General features: G+C 54.9%; 1 protein-coding gene across 2 annotated transcripts; it reads left to right on the top strand.

The window, feature by feature from the left end:
- The first annotated feature begins 42 nt into the window (after positions 1–42).
- Positions 43–23,674, top strand: Col8a2 (collagen type VIII alpha 2 chain). 2 transcript variants are annotated; one of them, XM_048350888.1, is made up of 4 exons: positions 71–99; positions 4,486–4,584; positions 18,896–19,099; positions 19,642–23,674. In XM_048350888.1, exons 3-4 carry the CDS (start codon positions 18,916–18,918, stop codon positions 21,558–21,560), a joined length of 2,103 nt encoding a protein of 700 aa, XP_048206845.1. In that variant the 5' UTR covers positions 71–99; positions 4,486–4,584; positions 18,896–18,915; the 3' UTR covers positions 21,561–23,674. The 2 variants fall into 2 exon arrangements, with proteins under 2 accessions (XP_048206846.1, XP_048206845.1); XM_048350889.1 differs by lacking the exon at positions 4,486–4,584 and having other exon boundaries at positions 43–99.
- Positions 23,675–24,605: the final 931 nt, after the last annotated feature.

The raw sequence follows: 24,605 nt of genomic DNA, 5'->3' as shown, positions 1-24,605 counted from the left end.
CCCCCGTCCCCCCACTCCGCGGCCGCGGCGGGCGGCGGGCAGAGCGACGCGGAGCCCCGGCGGCGCGGACCCCGACGACGCCCGGCGGCCGCCCTGCAGGTAACCCCCGGAGCCCGTGCCAGGGACCCCAGGAGGCGCCCGGGGCCCCGCGTCCATCCCGGTCCTGTGCCCCACACTCCCGCGGAGAACCCTCTAGAGCGCCTGTCCCTCCCGGGCTCCAGCCCCGGACAGCCACAGAGCCGCTCAGGCGCAGCCTGGCTTCCCACCTGTAAAACGAGTGAACACCCCCTTTCCAGAGTGGAGGAGAGGCGCCCCGGGGCCTCCCAGCCTGCTCGGCTCCCCTCTCCCCATCTTTCTGCTATTCCGCACTCGCTGGCCCCCCTCACCCTCGCTTGTCCTGCCTCTGCGCACCCCCCCCCCACGCCCCCCAAGTGCCTGCTGCAAAGTTCCCGGGCAGGCAAGGGAGACGGCATGGAGCAATGTCCCTGCCTGAGACCTGCGGGGGACCGGGGTCCCCAGATCGGCCTCTTAGAGCCTCTGCCCAGGGTTGCTGGAACCATAGTGGCCCCAGGAGGCCCCCCAGGTAGGCAGCCACTAGCTCTTCCTCTGGAAGGCCCAGGAATGGAATAGGCCAGACCCCTCTGACTGCTGTGTGTGTGTGTGTGTGTGTGTGTGTGTGTGTGTGTGTGCGTGCGTGTGTGTATAGAGGTTCCTGACTCCGTTGCACCACTGACCCCAAGCAGAGTGCCCTGGCACCTCCTGTTGTAGCAGAGCTAGTCCCAGGGTGTGTGTGGCAGGCCTGAGGGCAGTGGGCCAGGGGAAGGCAGGCTGGAGGGGGCTGCAGGGTGACCCTCTCTGGGGATTTGAGCTAAGATAGACAGACCCTCACTGCCCTGAGCAGAGGGGCCCTTGGGGGAGGAATTGAAGGTCTAGGGAGAGGCGTAAGAGAGTTGGCAGTCTTGGTGAAGGCATAGTTGCCCTCAGGCTGGGCTGGTGCACACTGGCAGACCCTTGGGCATGGAGTCACCCCAGCAGGCACAGAGGACAAACCACAGATACACACAGTCACCATAGTGGTGTGCAAACCCAAGTGTCAAGTTCATTCTCCCTCCAGTTGAGAATCACACAATCACACACCAGATCAAACATTTGTTAGCCATATGTCAGCATACCTCTCTCCTCTATCTCCCCCTTCTTCTCTCCCTCTCTCCTCTCTCTTACTTTCCCCCACCCCCCATCTACAAGCTTAATAGCAGACCCTACATGGTCTAGCCAGACATACTCACACACACGTGTGCATGCCTGAGCACACGCACACTCCACATGCTCACCAGGGTGTCTCTCGGGTTTCATTTTGTCTACCAAGTGAACATGAGTGTTTCCACTCCAGCCCAGAGGAGGAGAAAGGAAAAAGGGAAGGGAATGTGTCTGTTAGCAAGGGGGGGGGGGGCTGTTAGCCTGAGCCTCCAGGCCCCACTACTTTTCCTGCCCTGGGCCCAAGCCAGGCCAAAGGATGTCTGGACCCAGTTTTGCAGTCCCTCGGGCCCCCCACCAATTAATTCTAGTCCCCTCCCAGTGGTAGTCATAGGCCCCCTTGTTGGAAAGAAGGGGGACCTCAGATGAGCTGGCCCCAAGAGTTGGAGTAGGAGAACTATAGAGACCCAGTGGTCCCATATGGAGTGCAGCTGTGGTCAGGGGAACCTGTTGAGGAACTCATGGGGGAGGAACCCTGCGAGCCGGAACCCAGCACTGTGCTCCTGGGGGATTCAGATGGCAAGGCCCAAGACATGATTCTGTCTGTGGCTTTTTCAAAGATAATGAGAATTCTGTCCAATGCAGGGGTGGTTGGGTGGTACATCTTGCTGGAGAGGAGAGCACCTTAGAGCAGAGCTCTCTCGCTCTCCCTCCTTCCGTCTTGCCCTCCCTCCCTCTCTCTCTGGGACAGTGAGTAATAGGGCACTGTTGGGTTACACAGTGGGGAGTAGGAGGGGCTCATATTGCTTGGAGGTCAGATTTCCAAGGGTCTTGTTCAAAGACAGGGTGTGAGCTGCTGAGAGATGCAATCTGGGAATCACTGGCTATTGGGGCAAAAACCGGGACATCTCTGAGGCCGTGTGGCCTTGGAGGAGGCTGGGCAGTTTGAGGAGGAAGATGAAGGGGCTGAAGTGGGTTGTTGCCATGGGGATGAGAGGACCAGGTGGATGGAGTGGCGTGTGGAAAGGGCCTGATTGGCTGTGGGGCGAGGAGACGGTGGGCCAGGAGCTTTGCGCTGGAACCCTATGAGCTGTCCCAGAAGGAGCCAGGTGCAGGGGAGGTGTGGGTTTGGCTCTAGTGTCTGATAAGCTGCAATGATTGGGACTGAGGTGGAGGTAGTGTTTGGAAGGTCTGAGGAATGTACAGAAGCTAGAATGAGGGTGCCAGGCCAGAGTGTGCACCTGTGTGCCCAGACATTGGCCAGACAAGTCACTCTCCCAGGAAGTGAGTACTAAACCCTCTCTGCTGTGGACATCTCTGAGGAGGTAGGATGTAGACAGTGGGTCTGACGTGAACATAGCACATCCAGTGTTGACCTTGGGAATCAGATGGGCCTGGCACTGCCCATCAGTAAACCTCAGTTTCCTTAGCTACTCAATGCAAATGCCAATCCCTGTCTCCAGGGTCATTTTGCCTGTTGGAGAGGTGAGGAGTGATTCCAGGTCACAGGCTTTAGAACTTTCATCTAATTTCTGGTCAGTGTCCGTCACCTTTGTGATTTGATCTGGAAGCATGGAGGAGGACCTGGGCCCGCCTCCATAGTGCCACTTCCGGCCTTTTCTATGTGGTGCTGAGGAATCAAACCCAGAGCTTCATGTATACGAGGCAAGCGCTCTACCACTAGGCCACACTCCCAGCCCTTCTCAGAAAGTTTTCAATGAGGTCAGGCACCAGTGCTCACACCTGTAAGCCTAGAAACTCAAGAAGCTGACCTGGAGTATTGAGATTTGAAGCCCTTCCAGGCAGAAAAATCTAGAAGACTCCATTTCCAATCAACCCACAAAAAGCCGGGCTAGAGATGTGGCTCAAGTGGTAGAGTACCAGCCATGAGCAGAAAAGCTGACCAAGAGCATAGGCCCTTAGTTCAAGCCCTGTTACCAACACAGGAAGTGAGAAGAGAGAGGACGAGAGGGACACGCAGACACACAGACATAGGCAGGCGCAGAGACACAGAGAGAATAGTGAGTGTTCCCTGTCCCCAGGCAGGTTGGATGAGTGGGAGTCTTGCTCTTGGAGGGCAGAGGGGCCCACCTTCATGGGTGGCAGAGAGCCAGGGCCTCCTGGGGAAGAGGCATGAAGGGATAACAAGAGTCCATAGGGCACTAGCTGTGCATAGGTCTATATTTACACTTCTCATTTAATCCTTGTAACAGTGCTGCACCGCAGGGATCAGTGGTCCATTTAACAGAGAGGTGATTGGAGGCTTAGCAAGTTCAGTACCCAGCCTGTTTGTTGAGTATTGGTCAGTGAGGATCCCCAGCTTTTGTTGCTTATACTTACCTCTTCAACCACTACCTTTTCTAGGGTATGGCATGGTTGTTGGGCAGCCACAGGGTGCCAGGCATTTCTAAAGCACAGGTTGTTTTTCTGGGAAGGAGAGACCTCAGCCTGGGTAAAGAAGGAGCCTGAGACCAGAGCCCTGGCCTCTGCTCTTACTTCTGCCTCTGGCTGCTCTGTGACCTCAGGTAATCTCTCCTGCATCCATAACCCCATCTATGAGACGGGTCAGTCATGCTGGCCTGGCTCACCCTACAGCCTGTGCTGAGTGGAAATGAGATTGTGGGGTGGGGAATTTGTATCACCTCTCCTGAAAGATCCCAGAGCCCAACTCTTCGGCCTCCACCCCCATCCAGTGTCTGCAGCCCTCATGACCTGGAAGTTCTTCCTTCTGTCTCTCCTGCTGGGCTGGCTGCTGCACAGCTCCGCGTGCGCCCTCCAGGCCACGCTCCCTGACAGGCGACCACGCTCAGCTCAGCTCGTGGCAAACATTCTTTTCATAGTTCCCAGAGCACAGCAAATCCGCTGCTTAGCCAGGAATGCAGCGCCCCCTCCTACAGTGGCAGCAGGGGCTGGGCCAGGACAGGAATCTCTTGGGGTCAGCCAGGAGGGGCTAAAGGAATGGGGAGGAGGCCCCCAACACTGTGTCTTAACTGGGGGGGGGGCAGGGAGGAGCTGTCGCCAGCATCTTTGGATTCATTCATCTTGGTTGGAGCTCTGGGACCATCCCCCACTGGCTAGCTGCTGAACTTGAACAAGTGACTTCTCTGAGCCTTTGTCTTAGATGTGGAGCCTTTTTCTTATCTTGCTCCTTCCACGGGGCTGCTGGGTGGCATCATGGTAAGAAGATTTATCATCCTAACAGTGAACCTTCACTGAAGTCCTGTGTGACAAATTCTGCTCTCATTCTGGGCATCCAAGATGGATTTGTTTAGTTCTCCCATTTCTTGCTAGGAGAATTGCATTGCTGGGCACATAGACCTGTAATCCTCGCTTCTCAGGAGCCTGAGTTCTGAAGATTGCAGCTCGAAGCCAGCCTGGGCAGAAAAGTCGGCGAGACTCCTATCTCAAATTAACCAGTCAAAAGTTGGAATTGTAGGTGTGGTTCAAGTAGTAGAGTGCCAGCCGTGAGCACAAAAGCTGAGGAAGAGTCTGAGGCCCTAAGTTTAAGCCTCCATACTCTCTCTCTCTCTCTCTCTCTCTCTCTCTCTCACACACACACACACACACACACACACACACACGCACACACATGAATTGTATACAGTGGTGCTCTGGGGGTGAGTCTTTCAACCTATGATTTAAAAAGTGAGATGATTAGCCCAGAAGCTGCCCATGGTGTGTGCCGGGGAGGGAGTGATTCACCTCCGGGAGGCGTGATGACCCCCTTGGGATGTTGCTGTCCCACCCCCCCCCGTTTAGAAAGGTAGAGTGGGGACGTGGGTCTGGGGCCTCTTCACTAGCTGCTGGGTGCGGGGTGCAGATGATCCTTCCATCTGGCCTGGGATTTGGGCTGAGCCAGCAGCACCAGGCTCTATGCAGAGGGACAGTGTCATCTGCAAGGTCTCAAGGAGATTAAGGAGGGGAGTTAAGAACAGAGTCCCGTTGAAGTGGGCTCGTGGGCTCAGGCACTGCCCTGGCACGCCGCCCCCCCCCAGTTGCCCACTTTGAGGAACTGAGGGAAGGGCTCCAGAGCCCCTTGGTAGTAGTTGTCCACTCGGTGCCCAGCCTCTCCTGTCCTTGGAGCCATCTGGTGGTGGTTGGCATGGTGGAGACAGAGGGTAGACTGGAACCCAGATCTCCCCCAAGCCTGGGGACTTTGGTTCTTTGGGGCTGGGCAGATGTGGGTGCAGATCCTGCCCCTTTCCTTCCTGCCCTGTAACCTGGGGTACTAGATGTGAGCTGTCTGGGCCCCAAGCTCCTCCTCAGTAAAACTGGACAGCTGTTCCAAGACTTCAGGGGAGTTTGCTAAAATAATGCCTGTGAGCATGCAAGTGCTGTTCTGGTACTCTCAATGTTCCTGGGATTATAAACTGTTATTAAGGGCTAGAACGGATGGAGAGGAGGAGAGCCAGCTTTGAGCTGAGCCCAGGCCTCTGACCCTAATTGCCTTGTCAAAGCATTTCTCAGTCTGACAGCAGCCAGCCCTGTCATGTGAAGTCATTTGTACAGTCAGTGGTTAAGAGCCCAGGCTTTGAAGCCAACAGCTCAAGTTAAATTCAGATTTGGTCCCTCAGTTTCCCCATCAGTAGAAAGGGATTAAACAAGATGATTCATGATAATACCCAGAGCCAGTATGGTGGTGCACATTGTAATTTTAGCCCTCAGGAAGATGAGGTAAGGAAGTTGGAGAATTCAAGGTCAGCCTTGGCTACATAGTGAGACCTTGTTTTAAAAAAAATTATTCACCTGAGTCCTAGTGACTCATACATGTAATCAGGCTGAGATCTGAGGATCGTGATTTGAAGCCAACCTGGACAGAAAAGTCCATGAGACTCTGATCTCCAATTAACTGCCAAAGAAGCCAGAATGGAGTTGTGGAGTACTAGCTGTAGAGTACTAGCCTTGAACAGAAAAAGACAAGTGTGAGCACAAGGCCCCAAGTTCAAGCCCCAGGACTCATACACACACATACCACACATACACACACACACACACACACACACACACACACACACACACACACACACACCACAAAAGGGCTATGCTATCCTGTAGCCCAGTGAGGGGTAAAGCACTTGCCTACTGTGTGCAAGGCCCTGGGTTTAATCTCCAGCACCGAAAAAGACAAAACAAAACAACAACAGTAACAAAAAAAACAACCAAAACCAAAAAACAACCCAGAACAGTACCAAGCAAGAGAAATATTAGCTGTGCTTAATGAATTTTGTTGGTTTGTTTGGGTTTTGTGTCTCCCTACATGCTGAGGCTGAGGAATCGAACCCAAGGCCTCATGCATATTAGTCAAGTGCTTTCTTTGCCAATGAGCTCCATCTTCCACTCCATCTTGTTTATTTTGTTTCCCTCCTCTCCAGCCCTCCAGTGTGTTCAGGGTTTTCTCACCCCCATACCCTCACTGGAGTTCTTCCTTGGCTGGGATAGCTCCCCCCCTCCCAGAATCAGTTAAATTCCTCTTCCACTTTCAAAAGCCAGGTCCACAGAACTCATTTTTCCCCAGCCTCACGGTGCAGGGTGGGGGTCGGGGGGAAGACGCTGGAGAAGTTGGGATGAAGCTGGGTGGGGACCTTTCACCCAGGCTGGGGCTTGAACAATGGAATCTTGATCAGTTTAGGGATCTTGATGTTCCGACTGGCCGGATGGAGGCAGAGCTCGCCAAGTTGGAGAGAAGGCCCAGGACCGGCTGGTTTTGGCATTGCCGGTGTGTGCAGCCACGGTGAGGGCTGAGATGCCAGAGTTTCCATGGGAGTGGGCAGAGGCAGGCAAGCAGCTGGGGGAGAGAGTGACGCAGCTGGCAGCCCTTCTTGCCAGGTGGGCTGGCTGAGTGACCCCCCTCATCCACCTAGGAGCCCTGTCTGGGTTTGGACTCTAGCTGCAGTCCCTCTTGTGTAGCCACCTGGACTAGGGCCTTGGACAGAGCCTGCCACTGTGTTTGGTTGAAGCAGAAATGGGGACCTGGCCATCCAGGGCTTGGACCACACCACCTTCCTACTCAACAGCCTTCCATAGCTCCCGCTGACTAACGCAAGTATGGCATTTAAGACTTCCCCTCCTTCCCCCATTCCAGCCTTAGCTCCTGTTTGTCCTTCTCAATCCTGCTAATGCTTCTGGGCCTGCCCTGTATCTGCTAATACATCCCTACAGCTATCTCCAGTGTGTGTGTGTGTGTGTGTGTGTGTGTGTGTGTGTGTGTGTGTACTGGGGCTTGAACTAAGGGCCTAGGTATTGTCCCTTAGCTTTTTTTACTCAAGATTAGAGCTCTACCACTTGAGCCACATCCTGCCTTTTTGTGGTTAGAGATGAGAGTCTCAAGGACTTTCCTGCCTGGTCTGGCTTTGAACTGGAAACTTCATTGTAATCTTCGGATCTCAGCCTCTCAAGTAGCTAGAATTATAGGCATGAGCCACTAGCAACTGGCTTCTGAAATTCCTTTCTTTTGTCAGTTGTAGGGCTTGAACTCAAGGCCTGGGCATTGTCCCTGAGCTCTTTTGCTTAACACTAACACTCTACCACTTTGAGCCACAGTGCCATTTCCAGTTTTTGAGTGGTTAATTGGAGATAAGAGTCTTGCAGACTGTTCCTGCTTGGGCTGGTTTTAAACAGTGACCCTTAGATCTCAGCCTCTGGAGTAGCTAGGATTACAGGTGTGAGCCACCAGCACCTGGCTTGAAATTCTTTTGTCTTGCCTCATCTGTCTTTCAGACTCCTACTCATCCTTCAGAATACAGCTTCAATATTCCTTGTGCCAGGAAGCAATTCTTAGCAGGGAAGTGGGGGTAGGAGGATACAGTGCGTCTCCCATATCCCAGAGATCTTAGTCACTTGTGTGGCTGTCAGCTGTCTGATGCCTTCAGAAGGACATGGGGTGGAGATGCTTTTGTGTTCGGAGGTACAGTCTTAACCACACAGCAACCTCGGGGCCACTGCTAACCAGGCTGACACAGAGAGAGGACTCGGCCAGTACAGATCCAGAAGGGACCTTCCCCAGCTCCCTGCTGATAAAAGAGGACATGTCCACCTCAGCTCAGGTACTCTGAGCACACGAAGTACACATAGAATTCTGGGAGAGGGGGAGGATGGCACAGCTTGCGATGCCAGGCTGATTTAGTGCCTCTGGGTCCAGCAGGGCTCCTGGCGAGAAGCCTGGCCAGAGTGGGGAGGCTGAGGGTCAGGCATGGGGCATCCCAGGCTCCTGGTGGCTCCTTACTCCTCCTCTCCACCCTCAGGCTCTGCCTCCACTGAGACCTCCCTGGCTCCTTTGGTCTCACAGGTAAGCTAGGTTGATATCTAGGCTAGATGAGGCCTGTGCTTGTTGCTGTCTACCCTTGTGTTCTCCTGTAGTAGCAGAAGCCCCTCCCAGGCCCAGGGAGTCCCTGAGGGCAGCCTCTCGTACAGGTGACCTCAGCTCCCTGTGCGCTGTAAAACTCCGGCCGAGTCGGAAGCAGCTTTTTCTCATTTGTGAACTATTTTGCCCAGCTCCTTGGCGCAGCAGTGTTTGCTTGGCTCGGCCTGGGTGCAGTGGCCTGGCTGCACTCCCACTGGGCCTGTCCCTGCCCAGCCAAGCCCCTCCTGCTGCCGCCGCCGCTGCTGCCACCACCACGATGCAGGGAAGCTTCGAGACCCAGGAGAGGCCCAGGAATCTTGGCAGGCTGGGGCAGCAGCAGTGCCGGTGGCGTTCCGGAAAAGGCCGCAAATGCGAACCAGAAGGGGAAGGAGAAGGACTGGAGTCTGAAGAAGCCCTGCCTGCCTGCCTTGAGGCTGGGGGTGGCTGGGGGTCTGGGGTCCCTCGATTCAGAATCAGTTCTGGACAGAGGCTCCAGGCCTCTGCTGGGGTGAGCGTGGCACTAGTGGGGGTCCAAGGCCTTGGTGGAGGGGAGTCAGCTGCCTCTGGTCTCCTGAGGAGGATTTGAGAAGAGCCATAGAGGAGGGGGCCCTCTGGGGAGCCAGCCTGGGGCCTGGGCCCGAGGTGGGAGGCCGGGCAGCCAGGCTGGCCCTGAAGCCAGACTTCCTGCGCTTGTGCTGAACGCCACCATAGTTAGAGGTGAGGTGAATGGGAGGAGGGCCTGGGGGCCCCTAGAGAAGCTGCTCTGAGAGAGGCAGGGAAGGCTACTTGGAGGAGGAGGCTCCAAGGCTGGGCCTTAAGTGAGGAAGGAGATTGAGCCAGGCAAAAAAGGGTGCCCAGGTACAGTTCTAGGGAAGCTGTGAGAATTTGGGGGCAAGCTGGATGGAGGATAACCAGAGGTGTGGCGTGCACCCCTTACCTCCTCCACTTCAGAGTCCCCATGGTGAGAGCCCGGCTCTCTCATCCAGGATGCAGTAACCCTACCAGGAACTTGTTATTTTTATTTTTTTGATTTTTTAAAAATTAATCAATTTATTGTCAAAGTGATGTACCAGAGGGGTTACAATTTCATACGTAAGGCACTGAGTACATTTCTTATCAAACTTGTTACCCCCCTTCAAACTTTTTATTTTTTAATTTGAAAATGTTTTGATGGTCATGAGACTTGAACTCAGGGCCTGGGCGCTGTGCCTGAGCTTTTGTACTCAAGACTAGAGCTCTATCACTTGGAGATAAGAGTGTCACGGACCTTCCTGCATGGGCTGGCTTTGAACTGCAATCCTCAGAGCTCAACCTCCTGAGTAGCTCAGATTACAGGTGTGAGCCACCGGTGCCTGACTCCAGAAACTTTTAAATCTATAGCCCTAATCTTATTTCTGTGAGAGTTTCAGGCCTATAGAGTCACCCCCTCTGGATGCCCCCTTCCTGCCCAGGAGCTCTGCAGCCCCTCCCCCTCTGGACACTTATTCTGTCCTCGCCCTGGACTGCTCACTGTTCCTTGTGGCCTGGTGATCTCTGACTTCTCTCTCCTCTCTCTCTCTCTCTCACGGCTGGGAATATGGCCTAGTGGCAACAGTGCTTGCCTCATATACATGAAGCCATGGGTTCAATTCCCCAGCACCACATATACAGAAAACGGCCAGAAGTGGCGCTGTGGCTCAAGTGACAGAGTGCTAGCCTTGAGCAAAAAAAGAAGCCAGGGGGGCTGGGAGTATGGCCTAGTGGCAAGAGTGCTTGCCTCGTATACATGAGGCCCTGGGTTCGATTCCCCAGCACCACATATACAGAAAATGGCCAGAAGTGGCACTGTGGCTCAAGTGGCAGAGTGCTAGCCTTAAGCAAAAAGAAGCCCCCATGGCCCTTAGACCACTGTGTGTTCCTCCATCGTGGGCTTGGCTTTGCTACGCTCACAACCAGCCTCTCTACCCTATCTGCCCACTTCCTCCAGGCGGCCCCACGAATGGCAGAGTAACATGGCACTTATCCTTTCGGTACTAGGGAGCCACTGGAAGCCCCAGAGAGACATGGGAGGAGCTGTGTTCATTGTGGGCCCCAGGCAGGCCCCATCAGCATAGCCCAGGGGCTGGGCAGAGACACGGGTTAGGCCTGCCTCACCTGCCGAGTAAGGATGGGGCCTGGGAACCTGTGTTTGTTTTTAATTAAATTTTATTGACAAGGTGTTGTGCAAAGATACAGTTACATAATAAGGCAGTGAAAACATTTCTTGTGATATCTTACACCTCATTTTTCTTTCCCTTCCCTAGATCAGGTAGGCATATATACAATATCCAGTATACCAAAATCATATACAGTAAATGTGTAGGGTACACCACAAAATTCATCTAGAACTTTAAAGATAATGTCAACAATAGAATCCTCCTGGGGGGCTGGGGATATGGCCTAGTGGCAAGAGCGCTTGCCTCATATACATGAAGCCCTTGGTTCAATTCCCCAGCACCACATATACAGAAAATGGCCAGAAGTGGCGCTGTGGCTCAAGTGGCAGAGTGCTAGCCTTGAGCAAAAAGAAGCCAGGGACAGTGCTCAGGCCCTGAGTCCAAGGCCCAGGACTGGCAAAAAAAAAAAAAAAGAATCCTCCTGTGTCCTTCTCTTGGAGTTGTTTTTGCTTCTCCTTGTCTTATATGATCTTGTGTACATAGCTGTTGAGCTATTGTGGTCCACTGATAGATTTATTCTAGACCTTTTTATGTTTAGTAGTTGTTTGGTTTTAGATACATAATGTGAAGTCGCTGACCCAAACACGTGGAAAAACCATTTGAAAAGAAGTTTGTTGTTTTGCAGACCTGGTCTCTACTGTCCTCCTCCCTCCCTAACAGTCATAAATCAAGGAGGCCATGCCCCTTTGTTCTCTGTGTTCTAGGCTTGTCTCCTCAACATTATTTGTTCAAGTTCTGACCATTTCCCTGCGAATACCAATCACTATATAGTATTCCATTGTGTATAGGTACCACATTTTTTTAATCCATTCATCTGTAGAGGGGCTGGGAACCTGTGTTTTGAACCTGTGTTTCAGCAACTGTGCCGATGATCCTGGTGAAGGCTAACGCTGGAGTCTATGTGGGCAAAGTTGAAAAAGCTGAGACACGAGGTGTGGGGGCTGTGGGGGTTGGATGAGAGACTGCTGTGATTGCCCAAGTGACTATTTGGCAATTAAATTGAACCTTTATGGAGTGGGTGGCATGTGTCAGGTACTGCGTTGATCGTGTGTGTGTGTGTGTGGGTGGGTGGGGGGTACTGGGGCTTGTACTCAGGTCTGGATATAGTCCCTATCATCCAGACTGGTGCTTCACCACTTGGGCCACGTCTCTATTTCTGGCTTTTTGGTGGTTCATTGGAGTTTCATGGACTTCCCTGCCTGGGTTGGCTTTGAACGATGACCCTCTCGGATCTCAGCTCCTGAGTGGCTAGATTACAGGGATGAGCCGGCTGGCCCCTGACTGGGCTGCATTTTGGAGGCGCACAGGTTTCTGAAGGGCAGAGGTGGTGGGGAGGAAAGAGAAGTGAGAGAAAAGGGGAGACAGAGTCCACAGGTTTGGATCTGTGATCTGAGGGCTCGGGCACAGAAACATCATGTGTAGTTGTGCAGGTTGGGGGCTCAGAGGTGCCCAGGAAAGGCAATGGCTGGAGGCCGGGGGGCAGCCTCTCCCAATTGCACCAAAGCATTATGGGCCAGAGAGATTCTTTTCTTCCCTGTAAGGGAAGAAAAAAGGGCCCAAAGTGATGTTCAGAGTTTTGGCCCAGGCACCTGGGGGGCTGGGGAGGAGGAGGTAGTGACAGAGAAAGAAATGATGAAGTAGCTGAGGGACAGCCAGGCAACAGGGCTTGGCCGCTGGTGCAGCAGCCGAAGGCCTGCGGGAGATCAGAGGTGTGAGTCCTTGGTGATGAGACAAGAGCTGGCGAGAGGGGCGGCTGGGGACCACAGAGACTGTCCCAAGAGGACGTGAGCCCAGGTTCTGGGACAGGCCCAGATCTGCAGAGCAGGCTCAGGCTGGGGCCTATGTAGACACAGGGATGGAGAGACTGGAAAGCAGGGTGGGGCCGGCATCCACAGACCAAGAGGCCCCTGAGGAGGGGCTCTGGGTCTTGAGTGGGGAGTGGAACCCCTATTTCAGATATTAGAGGGAGGACAGGGCTGGGAGTGGTGGGGAAGGCTCCGGAGCCCTTCAGAAGTGTGAACAGCCTAGCTGGGGAGGTAGAGCTGGGCGGCGAGCCCTTCTGTTCCCCTCCCCCACCCTTTCCATCCCAGTGCCATAGCTCAGTTCCAATCCAGAGTAGGCTCTGCGGTGCCCAGTTTCTCTGAGTGGCCAGGGAAAAGTCAGAACATGGACTTTAGGTGGTCATTTCACCAGGTCATAGGTTTGTGCAGCAAGCCACCTGAGGCTTTTGAGGGCTGGAGGACAGATGCCACTTAATAACAGGAGGATTTGTGGTTGAACCAAAGCAGGGGCTTCCTGGGCATCAGGAACAAGACAAGGTAGCACGCCTGGAGGGGCTGGTGGGTCAGATGATCCCAATTATCTTTCTCCAGGGGACACGGAGGCTCAAAGAGGCTAGGCCACTGGCCTACAATCACCCAGATGGGAAGGAGCTGTGCTGAGGGACCAGGGGGCCTTAGTGCTTCCCAGGGCTGGCCCTGAGAGGGAGCTCCAGAACCAGGCTGTTCATCTGACCAGGTGCCAGAGACAGAGCCCAGGAGAGTGGAATCAGGCCCATAGACCAGGGAGAGGCGAGGAGTCTGGGGAGTGGGGCCGAGGATCCGCAGAAATGTCTCCACAACAGGAAGTGTCTCATAACATACCTGTGGTTTGGCTGGCCAGCCGAGCGCCTCCCCACCGCTCCTTTGCTCAGCCGCCTGCCCGTCTGGGGGTAGTGGCAGGGGGCCTAGTGGCCTAAGGGCCTGGGTTTCTCTCCTCCCCCCCGCCAGGGGCTAACTGCGGTCATCCAACTTCACCCTTCCTGACCTATGGGAGCCTGGGTGGTGGTCTGGGGTCCAGGGTATCCTTCCTGTCCGCTGTGGCCAGGACCTCTGCTATGACAGGGGACAGGATGGGGATCGGCAGGACCTCACGTTGGTGGGGTCTTCTCAGCGCCCTCTGCTGGTTGCCCCTGGTATGGGTTGCTTTGGCAAGGGTTGGTGGGCAGGGCTGCTCCTTGGCCAGTTCCAGGGTAGAGGTCTTCCTGATGGGGCCCATCCCGTCTAGTCTGAGGGACCCCATTGCACTCCCCACTCCCATCCCGTCTCCTTGGTCTCCCTGGGAGGAGGCCAGGCTGCCACAAAATGCTGACTTGGACGAAATGCCGTTTTACGGGGATTTGTTGAAAAGGGGGGAAATCCCTGTTAAGGACTTGCAGCTGTCCAAACACCGCGTCTACCCCGCCGCCGCCATGGCTCAATCCCCTGAATCAGCGTCTCCTGGATGTGTCCCTCCTCAGGCAGGCCCCATGCTCCTGCAGCCCCGGCCTCCCAAGAGGTCACCAGAGAGGGTGATGTCGTGCCCAAGGTCACACAGCTAGTCATGGGCAGAGCTGGCTTAAGCCTTGGGACAGCCCCTGTGACCCTCCCTGACCCTCTGCTTGGCCACTAACCCTTGCCTGGGGAACTAGGAACAGAGGAATGGTTCTGCCCTTGGCTCCTCTGTTCTCAGTACTGTCATCCTTAGCTCTTTAGTTAAGGGCATCTGGATATCCCCAGCACTTCCCATTCTAGCCCTGGGGAGCCCTCTGGTCTGGAGAAGGGATGTCCTGGTTGGTGTGACACATGTCTGTGCAAAGTCTGAGTGAGATACTGGGCTGTTCTTTAGATCTGATGGTAGTGGGGCTCTGGTGGCTCACACCTGTGGTCCTAGCTACTCAGGAGGCTGAGATCTGAGGATCACGGTTTGAACACACACACACACACACACACACACACACACACACACACACTCACACAATCTGAGGTCAGTTGAACTGGAGTGTTTTGGAGCGGCCAGGTGTGCCAGCCAGGCCCTGTTGCTGGGCACAGGGTCTGGAGAGGGAGATGGGGACAGTGAGAGCAGAAGAGCTGGGCAGAGAGTCGTGGGCATCAGCAGGGGCAGCCCATGGCCTTTCCCAAAGGGCAAGGATACGTGAGGATGATAGCCACAGGGGTGGGGAAGCGGGCGGAGACCTGGCATGGCGTCTTCCTGGTGGGAAGGGCGCAGGGACAGGGAGGCAGTGGCCAGGGCTCTGTGGGTGCTGGGGCCGTGCAGACTGTGCGACACAGGCGCAGTCCTGCAACACCAGCACCGTACTTTCCTCCCGCCGCCCCTTGAACAGGCTCAACACTCCCTTTCTCCTGCCACCAATCCCTTTCCACACCCCAGCTTCATGCCCAGACTGGCACACTCCAGCTCTTCCTCGAACCAAGAGCCACAGCGACCCTCCCTCCAAACCCACAGGCGCCCCAAGTTGGAAGAGAGCCTCCCCTCCCCGCTTGCCCACTTTGCCAGGTTTTGCTCCTCCGTGTGTTCTCCTTCCTACCCCACCCCTCCCAGCCCCTGTGCACTACCTCAGTGCTTCTTTGAGACTCCGTCTCCTTTTCTGTAGCATAGGGACCCTGAACAGCAGTTTTCCCCTGGATGAAGTGGGAATTAAGTCCTTTTTGGACATATCTGCTACGCAGTGCCTGACGCCTCTCAGCTGCCACCTTCCACTCTGCTCTCAGGAAACGTTTGCTCCAGGGCCTGGCTTGAGATCTGGTTTCTGATTTTAGCAAGGGGCTCGCTCTGTCTCTCTGTCTCTGTCTGTCTGTCTGTCTCTCTCTCTCTCTCTCTCTCTCTCACACACACACAGAGTGGGGTGTGGAAGGTGCTGGGAGAAGCAGGGGACAGGAGTCCTTCCTAGTGGACCCCCATTACTAAGGAGGAATGAAAGGCTCATGGTTCATCAGGGACTCTGTCTCTTCCTGGCCTAGGCATCTTCCTGGCTGCATCCTCCATCACATCCCACTCGTATTGTGGAAAGCTGGTTGGCCTGGGTTCCCACAAAACAGGCCTGTCTTGAGTCCCCTTGTGGTGGTGTCCCGACCCTGGCCCTGGACTACGATGACTAGAAGCTATTCCCTCTGCTCCCTCCACTTCCTGTTGCACACTGCCTCTTCCTCTCTCTCTCTCTCCCACCCACCAAGCAAGCAGTCTCTCACCTCAGGTAGCCAGTGTGGGAGGATCCTGTCCTGCCACCCTCAGGAGAAGTGGGGTGGGGGTGGGGGCTAGGGGTGGCCTTAAGAATGTACCCTAGGGCTGGGGATATAGCCTAGTGGCAAGAGTGCCTGCCTCGGATACACGAGGCCCTAGGTTCGATTCCCCAGCACCACATATACAGAAAACGGCCAGAAGCGGCGCTGTGGCTCAAGTGGCAGAGTGCTAGCCTTGAGCGGGAAGAAGCCAGGGACAGTGCTCAGGCCCTGAGTCCAAGGCCCAGGACTGGCAAAAAAAAAAAAAAAAAAAAAGAATGTACCCTAGGCCCGTACTCCTGTAATCCTAGCTATTCAGGTGACTGAAATCTGAGGATTTTGGTTCAAAGCCATCCCAGGCAGAAAAGTCCATGAGTCTCCCTTATCTTCAATGAACCACCAGAGTACTGGAAATGGAGTTGTGAAAACTGTGAAAGTGGCAGAGTGCTAGGCTGCAGTAGAAAAGCTGAGGGACTGCACCTAGGCACTGAGTTCAAGCCTCAAAACTGACCAATAAAAGAGTCCATCCTAGGATTAGGTTCTGCCTGTGAGTCTGTTAAAGAGGGAGCCCCACCCCTATGTCCTCATCTCTAGATCAGGGGCAGCATACATTGCGAGCTGACCCAAGGGTTCAATGTCAGATGTCAAGACAGTGTCTAGCCTCATGCTTCATCAGCAACCTCCACCGGCCCACACTGCATGCATAGACTTGGGTCCTGGCACCTGTCAATGGCCTATGCCAAGGGCCGGCTCTGGATGGGAACTCAGCTCTGGCACTTGCACAACATGTGGCCTGGGAAATCTTTTGTGGTCTAAGATCCACTTCTCTCTCTCTCACACACTTCTCTCTCTCTCTTTCCTTTTGGTGCTGAGGATGGGACCCTAGGCCTTGCACATGCTAAGGAAGTGCTCTGCCCCTGAGCCATACCCCAGCCCTAAGCCAGAACTTCTTCCTCCACAGGGTGGGGACCTTCGCTTGTGATGATGATTAGTGTTGGTGAGGCCGTGGGAGCCCAGAGCTTGGCCTGAGGCACAGGGGTACCACATGTGGCAGGTGTTACTGTCTGGGCAGAGGTTGCAAAGTATGTTGGTTGCTCCACAGCTATCCCCAGACTGGCATTCATGGCTGCAAAGCCCACAGCAAGAAGAGCCTTGCTCCTTGCCCACTACCAGGCCCAGGTGCACAGAGGGCCCGGGTAGGGTGGGAGGAGTCCAGAGAAGGGGTGTGAGGGGCAGAGGGACTTTCCTTGGGTGTGGAAAAATGCCACATAGTCAGTCCCCCATTCAAAAGATGGATGCTGGTGAAACCATGTGTGAATGATAATGCGGGCACATTACCTGGCATCACAGCTCTAAGAAGCCGGCTGTTCATCTGCTTTTTAAAAATAGCAGTTTTAGGGGCTGGGGATATGGCCTAGTGGCAAGAGTGCTTGCCTCGTATACATGAAGCCCTGGGTTCAATTCCCCAGCACCACATATACAGAAAATGGCCAGAAGTGGTGCTGCTGCTCAAGTGGCAGAGTGCTAGCCTTGAGCAAAAAGAAGCCAGGGACAGTGCTCAGGCCCTGAGTCCACACCCCAGGACTGGCAAAGACAAAACAGAACAAACAAACAAACAAAATGGCAGTTAGGTTCACGCTTGTAATCCTAGCTACTCAGGAGGCTGGGATCTGAGGATCACATTGGAAGCCTGCCCAGGCAGGAAAGAAATTCTGTGAGACTCTCATCTCCAATCAATCACAGAAAAAGCTGGAAGTGGTGCTGTGGCTCGAGTGGTAGAGTGCTAAGCAGCCTTGAGCTGAAGAAGCCCAGGCCCAGAATTCAAGTCCCAGGTCTGGTAAAAAAAAAAAAAAAAAAAAAAAAAGCAGTTTTATTAAGATATAACTCACACATCTTACAGCTGGCCTATTTAAATGTACAATGGAATTTTAAAATATATTTTATATTCAGAGTTGAGGATATAATCACAATCAGTTTTATATTTTATCACCACTAGCTGAAATCCTTGGTTCAGTGCCTCTCTAGCTACTGGTAGGTAGAGATTCAGAAGATCATGGTTTGAAGCCAGCCTGGGAAAAAAGTTAGTAAGAGTCCCACCTCAGCCTATAAGCCAATATGGTGGCATGCACCTGTCACCTCAGCTACGCAGGAGGTCATAGTTAAGAGGATCATTGTCTGAGGTCGACCAGTACACAAAACATAGCCCTATCTGAAAAACCATCTAAAAGCAATAAGTGCTGGGGTGTGACCCAAGCAGTAGAACACTTGTCTAGCAAGTGCAAGGGCCCCAAGTTCAAACCCCAGGGCTGGGAATATGGCCTAGTGGTAAAGTGTTCACCTCGTATACATGAAGCCCTGAGTTCGACTCCTCAGCACCACATATATAGAAAAAGCCAGAAGTGGCGCTGTGGCTCAAGTGGTAGAGTGCTAGCCTTGAGCAAAAAGAAGCCAGGGACAGTGCTCAGGCCCTGAGTTCAAGCCCCAGGACTGGCAAAACAACAACAACAACAACAAAAAAAAAACAACCCAAGTTCAAACACCAGTAAATAGAAATGGGGATGCCAGTAACAACACCTTATTCAAGTGTGGCGATGACTGAGTTCTGATCTCTGAAGAGTTCAGCTAGGGCTTCAGAGGGCCTAGCCCGACACATGCTAGTGGGCACTGGGTTTTTTTTTGGGGGGGGAGAGGGGGGAACTGGTACTGGAGCTTGAACTCAGGAGGGCCAGGCTCTGTCCCTGAGCCTCTCTGTGGTCAAGGCTAGCGCTCTACCACTTGAGCCACAGCACCACTTCTGGCTTTTTCTGTTTATGTGGTACGAGGAATCGAACCCAGAGCTTCATGCATGCTAGGCAAGCACTATACTACAAAGTCACATTCCCAGCCATGGGCATTATTTTGAAAAGATTTTTAGCCGGGGACACACTGAGGTCAGACGTGCTCTCAAAGGCACATCCGATTGCAGAGTGACTGGTCTCCCAAAGCCTGGCCTGGAAGCTTTGGAGAGTTTAAGAAGGGGCTCCCACACACCCCTGTGCCTTTGGGAATTGCAGGCATTGCCCTTGAAGATCTAAAATCTGGTCTTTTTGTGAGCCCGGGGCTGGCTGACCCTCCTCTCTTTCTCCCTGCAGCACGCCCGAAGACAGACGCCATGCCGGGGTCTCTAATGCCCCTGTCTTCCATGCTGCTGCTGCTGTTGCTGGGGTGTGGACCACGGGGGTCTGCTGGTGGCGGGGCTGGTGGGGCAGCAGGCTACGCCCCAGTGAAGTACGTGCAGCCCATGCAGAAGGGGCCCGTGGGACCGCCCTTCCGTGAGGGCAAGGGCCAGTACCTGGGTGAGAGCCCACCCCTCCCCCCAGTGCCTCCAACAGTCCCTGACTCCCCAACTCCCCTGACCTCCATCAGACCCTCCTAGGCCCCCAACACTGACCCTCAGTTCCCACCAAAGGTCCTCTCATCTCCACTTTACTTCCTGAGGCTGCTCTGGGTCTTCTCTGCCTCAGAGGGCCTGGAAGTGAGCTGTAGCTGGGTAGCACAAGTGGCCCTCAGATGGGGGCAAGCCAGAAGGTTGGTGGTGAGGCTGGAGTGGTTCAGCTTCAGCTGGCATTAAGGCAGACAGCTGGCACCCCCTGCTGGCCATTCCACCCTCACAGGACACCAGCGCATGCTCTGTGAGCCCTGGGTGAGGCTAACCTGCAGCCCACGAGATGTCCCCTTCCAGGAGAGAAGAAAGGGACAGCTAGGGATGGTTTCCCTGAGCAACTACAGATCCAGCTCTTCCCCAGTGTACCCCACACTGTGGTGGGGGATAGGTAGATAGGGTTCCCACTGTCCAGACCTCTGACTCCCCTCTTCTCTTTTTCTCTCTTCCTCTCAGAAATGCCTCTACCACTGTTGCCGATGGACTTGAAAGGAGAGCCTGGCCCCCCTGGGAAGCCTGGGCCCCGGGGGCCCCCTGGTCCTCCTGGCTTCCCTGGAAAGCCTGGCACTGGAAAGCCAGGGCTCCATGGGCAGCCTGGCCCTGCTGGTCCCCCTGGCTTCTCCCGGATGGGCAAGTCTGGTGCTCCAGGACTCCCAGGCAAGGTTGGACCACCAGGGCAGCCTGGGCTTCGGGGGGAGCCAGGGATAAGAGGAGATCAGGGTCTCCGGGGGCCCCCAGGGCCCCCTGGCCTGCCTGGCCCCTCAGGCATGACTGTCCCAGGAAAACCAGGTGCCCAAGGGGTGCCAGGTCCCCCAGGATTTCAGGGAGAGCCAGGACCTCAGGGGGAGCCTGGACCCCCAGGAGATAGAGGCCTTAAAGGGGATAATGGAGTAGGTCAGCCAGGGCTTCCTGGAGCCCCTGGGCAAGGGGGTGCCCCTGGGCCCCCTGGCCTCCCTGGTCCAGCTGGCTTGGGCAAACCGGGCTTGGATGGACTCCCTGGAGCCCCTGGAGACAAGGGAGAGTCTGGGATTCCTGGGGTTCCAGGCCCTAGGGGGGAGCCAGGCGCTGTGGGTCCAAAAGGCCCCCCTGGGGTAGATGGTATGGGGGTGCCAGGGGCTGCAGGGGTGCCAGGGCCACAGGGCCCAACTGGGGCCAAAGGGGAGCCAGGGATTCGGGGCCCTCCTGGCCTGATAGGTCCTACCGGTTATGGTATGCCAGGATTGCCAGGTCCCAAGGGGGACAGAGGCCCCACGGGGGTTCCAGGGCTCTTAGGGGACAGGGGTGAGCCAGGGGAAGATGGAGAGCCAGGGGAGCAGGGCCCACAGGGCCTCGGGGGTCCCCCTGGACTTCCCGGGTCTGCAGGGCTCCCTGGTAGACGTGGGCCTCCAGGGCCCAAGGGCGATGCAGGGCCTGGAGGACCCCCAGGAGTACCTGGCATTCGGGGTGACCAAGGGCCCAGTGGTCTGGCTGGGAAACCTGGGCTTCCAGGTGAGAGGGGACTTCCTGGGGCCCATGGGCCTCCCGGGCCAACCGGGCCCAAAGGTGAGCCAGGGTTCACAGGCCGCCCCGGAGGACCAGGGGTGGCAGGAGCCCTAGGACAGAAAGGCGACCTGGGGCTCCCTGGGCAGCCTGGCCTGAGGGGCCCCTCAGGAATCCCAGGACTCCAGGGCCCAACTGGTCCTATCGGGCCCCAGGGTCTTCCGGGCCTGAAGGGTGAGCCAGGCCTGCCGGGGGCCCCCGGAGAGGGGAAAGTGGGGGAACCTGGCACTGCTGGTCCCACAGGCCCTCCTGGCGTCCCAGGTACCCCAGGACTCACAGGCCCTCCTGGGCCTCCTGGGCCTCCAGGCCCTCCCGGAGCCCCAGGGGCCTTGGATGAGACTGGCATCGCAGGCTTGCACCTGCCCAATGGCGGGGTAGAGGGCGCTGTGCTGGGCAAGGGGTACAAGCCCCAGTTTGGGCTGGGTGAGCTGTCGGCCCACAGCACCCCAGCCTTCACTGCCGTGCTCACATCTCCCTTCCCCGCTTCCGGCATGCCAGTGAAGTTTGACCGGACTCTCTACAACGGCCACAGCGGCTACAACCCGGCCACTGGCATCTTCACTTGCCCGGTGGGCGGCGTCTACTACTTTGCTTACCATGTGCATGTCAAGGGCACCAACGTGTGGGTGGCTCTCTACAAGAACAACGTGCCCGCCACCTACACCTACGACGAATACAAGAAGGGCTACCTGGACCAGGCATCTGGCGGGGCCGTGCTCCAGCTGCAGCCTAACGACCAAGTCTGGGTGCAGATGCCCTCGGACCAGGCCAATGGCCTCTACTCCACCAAGTACATCCACTCTTCCTTTTCGGGATTCTTGCTCTGCCCCACATAACCCGTGGGGGCCCTGCTGTCCTGGCCTCCTCCTCTTTAGTGGCAGAGCAACCTTTCAGTTACAAAGACCTCCATGTAAAGAGAACAGCCAAAGGCTGAACAGAGGTGGCCATGGCCTTGGTTGGAGGAGACTGACTTGCTTCCCACGCGCAGGCCGTGAGCTTTACCAGAAGGGATTGGCCTGAGTTCTTCTCTCCCAGATGTCTGCAGTAAGGGGTTGCACCCCTGTTCCTGCCCTGCCTGGTCTGCGACAGGGCCCAGGCACTCAGCCCAGTCCCTATATATGTCCTGGCTGCTGCAGGGTCCCCCGATGAAGCCAGAGGGGTCTGAGCTCCCCAACCATTCCCCAAGGGAAACAGCCCTTCCTGCTGGGTCCTGGCTGGTACCTACTCAAGGAATGGGGATACTTGCTCAAGGAATGGGGTATGGGCTCCCTCACAGTCAGCCCTGTGTGAGTGAGGTTGGGGCTCTTCTGGCTCCACAGGAACCCCTGTATATGACAGTTGGGAAAAGAAGGCAATGGAGTTGTGGATACCCTGCCACTAATGCCACCCCCAGGTGGTGCTGTGACATCATCACACCTATCCTGGCTGGGACAGTTTTGTGACCCTTTGCAGGGGGGAAGGCATTAGCTATAGACATGGGGGGGGGGGGAAGTGGTCTGGAAGTGGCAGGGGCATTGGTCTGGGAGCAGGATAGTAGCTCTTCCTCCATCTCCTTTCCCCTCCCCTCCCCCATCCCTGTGCTGGCCCTGTTTAGTATGAGGGCAGTGAGCAGGCCCCACGGGCCTTCCATGTGCTGGGAAGATCATACTGAAGTATCTGTACCGATCATGGCACAGGGCAGGATGGATGATCAGCAGACTCTTGTCAGAATACTCTTCCCTTTATTCTACTGGACTGGGCTTCTCATAGCAAATTATTAAGGGATCCTTGCCACCTCCAGCCAGCGTACCCAAGGCAGAGCCTCTCATCTGGCTCTCTGAACAGGGGACATATGAGCTCAAGGATGAAAGCTGAAAAAGAACCACAGGATGGGTTGTGTCTACCAGAGGGATAATTGGGAAGAGACTCCTCTCCCTCCACCCTCTGCTTCTAATTTCCTGTTGTAACCAGGTTAGGGCCCAGGAGGCAAAGGCCCTGGAAGGCAGCCACCAGGCGGAACTGGAATGTTCCTGCCATCCTCCCCCATCACAGCACCTCTGCTGGAGGCTGGCTGGCTGAGGCGATGCGACAGTGGATATCCTGGCCGTACACAGATGGCCTTTGCTTGGTGCTCACAGCCTCCTCCAAGCCTGCCCACATCCCCGTACCCAGTGTGAGCCTGGGTCACTTAGGAATTGATCCTGTTGCACTGTTCCAATTCAGGCCCATGCAATGTCCATGTGGGCGGAGGATGGCTGACTTCTGACTCCCTAAGCTGTGGTTCCTCAGGTTGTGTGCCAACCCCTCCCCTCTCCCAACTTTTCCAACGATTCCTAAAGAGAGAGAAGCAATCCTAGATCTGCCCAAGTGACTTCTTTTTTGGGGGGGGGGGGAGGAATGGTTTTGGCTGGGGCTCATGGTACATTTCTTCCTAACACCCTAGAGAATCAAGGAGTTAATCTTCTTCCCTGGGTCAGAAACCACTCATTTGTTGTGTTAGGGAGCAGTTCTGATGGGTAGAAATCAATCAGCTCGCAATGGGCTTCCCAGGGAGCAAGCAGAGCACCGGGGAGGCAAAAACAAGGGCTTCAAAGCCAGCTCCTGTGGGACTCCTCAGGCCCTTAGGGAAGGTGGCAGGCATTTTTGAAATGTTTATGGGATTTGAGTTGCAGGTGTCCTCTGAATAGCTTTGGTAAACAATGTCAGGTTTTAACTATGAAAACTACATTACCTTGTGCATTTTTAATATTCTCATTCTCATTTTTTTAAAACAAAGATTAAGGTTTAAGTGTTCTCCACTAGTTATTTCATTTCCAATCTGGTATAGGAATTTAGTTCTCTATTTATCCGTACCCTGTGTCAGTGATTCAGAAAACTGCAACAGGGAGCCAAAGACAGAACTTCTTTTTGAAAAGAAAAATTACACTATTGACTGTGTTGACATGACCTCAATAAAATCTGTTGTATAAAACAGCATTGTGCTGACATTGACATTATGCAGAGACAGCAAAGAAGGTCCAGGGACTTCTCTAGTCTCTTGTTACCAAGTGCATTCCTCCCCAGCTCCACCTCCTGGGCTTCTGTCACCACATTAGAAACCCTAGGTGCTCCCATGTAGCAGAGACCCTAAGCATGCACCAAGAAGCATTTTAAGAAACTAATGGTAGCCAGGCGCCAATGGCTCACAACTGCAAGTTACTCAGGAGGGTGAGGATCCTGGTTCCAAGGTAGCTCAGGCAGAAAAGTCAGTGAGACTCATTGATCTCCACTAAACTACCAAAAAAAAAAAAAAAAAAAGCCAGAAGTGAGTTCAAGTCCCAGGACTGGCATGCATGTGCACACACAGAAATGGAGAGACAGACAGACAGACAGACAGACAGACAGACAGACAGACACACACACACACACACACACACACAGAGGGCAGTAGCTGGAGCTGGGAGAGACAGACTGAACTACTCCAGAACATTCCTGCAATCTCTCAGGGGTAGCAGAGCATGACAGCTGGCTCAGAATCCCAAGGGCGAAGCTTCGACATCTGATACAAATTATGAAGTTGTGCAGCTTTGCTCCCAAGGGCTGGCCCACGCCAGGGCCAGTGCTGAGGATGGGCTGGGGCTGCTGTCCTGAGGAGCACGCTGTTCACAGCCGTCTGTGCCCAGCAGTCAGCACACTCATTTGTTCTGATTGGGGAAATATGGGGCAAGTGACCCCCAACAGCGAAGGCCCTGGAGTCTACCATAGCCTTTCCTTCATCGAGCCTGGAAGGTTTTTGTTTTTTTCCCCAGTCCTGGGCCTTGGACTCAGGGCTTGGGCACTGTCTCTGGCTTCTTTTTGCTCAAGGCTAGCACTCTACCTCTTGAGCCACAGCGCCACTTCCAGCTTTTTCTGTGTGAGACTGA

The sequence above is a fragment of the Perognathus longimembris genome, chromosome 7, assembly GCF_023159225.1.
Source record: "Perognathus longimembris pacificus isolate PPM17 chromosome 7, ASM2315922v1, whole genome shotgun sequence".
Taxonomy (NCBI): Eukaryota; Metazoa; Chordata; class Mammalia; order Rodentia; family Heteromyidae; genus Perognathus; species Perognathus longimembris.
This window is presented reverse-complemented; position numbering and strand designations above follow the sequence as displayed.